This window comes from Marmota marmota, unplaced genomic scaffold (assembly GCF_001458135.2).
Source record: "Marmota marmota marmota unplaced genomic scaffold, marMar, whole genome shotgun sequence".
Taxonomy (NCBI): Eukaryota; Metazoa; Chordata; class Mammalia; order Rodentia; family Sciuridae; genus Marmota; species Marmota marmota.
Genome location: NW_026007928.1, coordinates 345 through 3,845, shown reverse-complemented (window position 1 = coordinate 3,845; position 3,501 = coordinate 345). Strand labels below are relative to the sequence as shown.

General features: G+C 53.9%; 1 protein-coding gene across 1 annotated transcript; it reads left to right on the top strand.

Moving 5' to 3' along the window:
- Window positions 1–6: 6 nt before the first annotated feature.
- Window positions 7–2,152, top strand: LOC107134695 (probable fibrosin-1). The gene is made up of 2 exons (XM_015476755.2): window positions 7–295; window positions 396–2,152. The coding sequence occupies exons 1-2, from the start codon at window positions 54–56 to the stop codon at window positions 973–975; spliced, it is 822 nt and encodes a 273-aa protein (XP_015332241.1). The 5' UTR covers window positions 7–53; the 3' UTR covers window positions 976–2,152.
- The last annotated feature ends 1,349 nt before the right edge of the window (window positions 2,153–3,501 follow it).

Genomic DNA, 3,501 nt, shown 5'->3' with positions numbered 1-3,501 from the left:
TGCTCAGGCAGGGCCTGAGGGGATGCCTGCATGGGGCCTCCCCCTGCTGGCCCATGTCACTTTCTATCTACTTCACCCTCTGCCCAGACTCCGGCGCCGTCTTTGCCCAGAAAGAAAGCCCAGGGGCCCCACCAGCCTTCGCTTCCCCCCCAGACCCATGGGGCCGCCTACACCGCAGTCCTCTGGCCTTTCCTGCCTGGGTCCGGCCCCCTGAGGCCGCCCGGACACCAGGCTCAGACAAGGAGCGGCCTGTGGAGCGGAGGGAGCCCTCTATCACCAAGGAGGAGAAGGACAGGTCTGCCTCCCCAGCCCCACTGCCGCTCTCCGCCCCCCCCCCAGTCTCTTGGCCTCTGTGGATACCTTCATTCTCTTCCTCTGTGCCTGCCCCCCACCAGGGACCTCCCCTTCTCTCGGCCCCAGCTCCGCGTTTCTCCTGCTACTCCCAAGGCCCGGGCTGGTGAGGAAGGGGCCCGGCCAGCCAAGGAATCTGTGCGGGTAAAGGAAGAGCGGAAGGAAGAGGCTGCTGCCGCCGCAGCCGCTGCCGCCGCCGCTGCCGCTGCTGCTGCTGCCGCTGCAGCCACTGGGCCACAGGGCCTTCACCTGCTGTTCGAGAGGCCCCGGCCACCCCCTTTTCTGGGCCCCAGTCCACCAGAGCGCTGTGCGAGCTTCCTGGAGTCAACCTGGTTGGCAGGGCCCCCACGCCTTGCTAGGCCACCCCGCTTCTATGAGGCGGGTGAGGAGCTGACTGGACCAGGGGCGGTGGCTGCTGCCCGCCTCTATGGTCTAGAGCCTGCTCATCCCCTGCTATATAGCCGCTTGGCACCACCACCACCACCTGCTGCGGCTCCAGGAACCCCTCACCTTCTCAGCAAAACTCCACCAGGAGCCCTTTTGGGGGCACCACCTCCGCTCGTGCCCGCCCCCCGGCCCAGTTCCCCACCTAGAGCCCCTGGCCCAGCCCGGGCTGACAGGTGAGGGGAGGGGAGGGGCAGGGGCAAAGCTCTATCCCCCCACCCTTTCCTTTTGAAAAGGTCCTAGGGCTGAGGTTTTAAGCCAGGGCTGAAGGGCAAAGGTCGTGACCTCATGGCCATTTCTGAGGTCATGGACCTGGGAGCAGAATCCCCAACCCCCATGAGGTTAAGTATCATGGAGTGTGGGGTCACTGGGAGGGTAGAGGTCACAAGCCTCTAGAGCGAGGTATGTGTGTACATGAGTTTGGGGGTCATTTCAGAGGTCATGGCTCAGACCTCCTGAGGTGCACCATTGCCCCCTTTAAGGGCCTCTAGGCCCTTGACCTGCCTCCCCAAGGGCTCATAAGCCAGAGGCCAAAGTGCCCCCCCTCCCATTCACCTACCACCCAAGTCCTCATGCCCTTCTAGGGCTGGGAGAGGAAGGGCCAAAGGAAAGGGGGTTCCATGTACATATTACCCCTTCCCACATAGCCCCCAGACCTTTTGTACATTTTTACAGGGGTGCCCCTCCCAACAGTCCCCTTCCTGGTTAATTAAATCCTCAGACTGGTGCTGTGTTCCTAGCCTCTGGCCTCTCTGTGGGGGAAGGGGGATTTGTAGGGGAGAGCCGGGAGGGGACAGGCAGGAACCCAGGGCTTGTCCCTGGGAATGTGGGGTCTAGCAGGAGGTGGACCAACAGGGGAATGGACCTAGGGACCTAGGCTGGAGGGAAGGATAAAATCCTTCCTGCTTGGCTGACAGCCCAGGTTCCCCCCAACTTGTTCCTGTTAACTCTGTGCCCCCAGCTCCAAAAGGCTCAACCTCTAAGCCCAGACTCCACCTCTTAATGGCTCAGTCCCTCTCTTTCCCAGTTTCCAAGTGCCCCCAGGACTCCTGGGCCCTGCTCCACAGAACCCTGTTCTCCAGAACCCTGCCCCAGGCTGGAGGGGGGGCAGAGAAGGTCACCATGTACCACACACCAAAGAAGGGGGTTGGCCCAGGGGTGGGCGACACAGGCAGCTTCTTCAGCAGCCTCATGGCAGCAGCCCCAGCCTTCCCAAAGCAGAGGCACCTCCAGGCTGGGGCCCGACCTAAGGCAGGGCTCACTTTAACAAAACCATAACGTTGACTTTTTCCCCAGGTGGGGCTTATTCTGTAACATGACTTGCGGATATTTATATAAAAATGAGTGTTACAATGAGGCCCCCTGGCTCCTCCTTCAGTCTGTATGGGTTGCTTGGTGGGGGTTGGACTTGTTCTTGCTGTAAAGGAGGGATGAGATCAATACTGGCCATCTCCTGACAGATATCCCCCCATCTGGGGGAGCTGTTCAGGTTCTGAATGGGTGGGTGAGTTGGACAATGAAGTTTTTGCATTACTTTTCTACAACTTAGGAATTCACTTAAGATTGAAATTATACAGAGACATTGAAAAAAGGATCAAATTTCCTCTTCACCTGATGCCAGCCTTTCTCAAATCCACTCCTTCCCCATGGTAGCCACAGTTAATAATTTCTTGTCTGTTACTCAGGTTCCTGTGTACCTGCATATGTATCTATGTGTACAGTAATGTTAGTGACTTAAGATCTATAATTTTTACAAAACTGTTGGTTTTTGGTAAGCAGTACACGGTCACTGTAAAGCAGTTCAAACACACATAGAGAAAGTTTCCTATCACCCCCACCTGTCAGAGATGACCACTGTTAATTATCAAGGTTAACATTCTAGGTATTTTTTTTAATTATATGCTTACAGTATTTTAGAAGATGGGACTGATCTATGAAACATACTATTGGGCAACTTCTATTTTGCATTTGGCATTAGTCTATTAAGTAGTTCTTAGCCCAGTTTAGTAGATACTTGTTATCTAGACTGGCTCTTCAAGCCCCTAGAATTAAATGGGTAGGCTTGTTCCAAGTATACCATTTCCTTAGTGAAGATGTATCCATTATTCTCTACCACCACCACCAAAATGACCCAAGATTTCCCCTACGGAATTCAGAACAGGTGACCAGAAGGTGGGGTATGGCTTGTAAGCAGGTTTTTACATAGAAGTCTTTGTTTTCAGCTTCTGAAAAATCTGAAAATCTATTGACAGGGGAATGGATCTGCTTTTTCTTGGTGGTTCTTTGAGATGGAGTGTGGTCTCTCCAGATTGCCACTGTCCACTCTTGTCTTGGAGCAGACCACCATCACTATCCAGGCTATCTCCTGACCCCATAGCCATTTGAGTGTGGAACTCTAAATGAAATCTTTTCTTCTCCTGTATGTCAAACCTCACCTAGGTATCGCCCCCACATGCCTTGGATATCTCAAACTGGGTCATATCCTACATTTGATGTCTCCCTACCCATTCTGTTTCTGTCTCTTGTCACCAGCACCCAAGTGAGAAATCTTCGTCTTCCCTCATATAAGCATCTAAACTGTCTTTTATTCTTTGTACCATTACTGACTCAGTCCATTGTGCCAGGCACTGAACTAGGGGCTAAAGATACAGAGGCAAACACATCAAATCCCAGCCTTCCTGGTGCTTACATTCTGCTGTGTGAAAA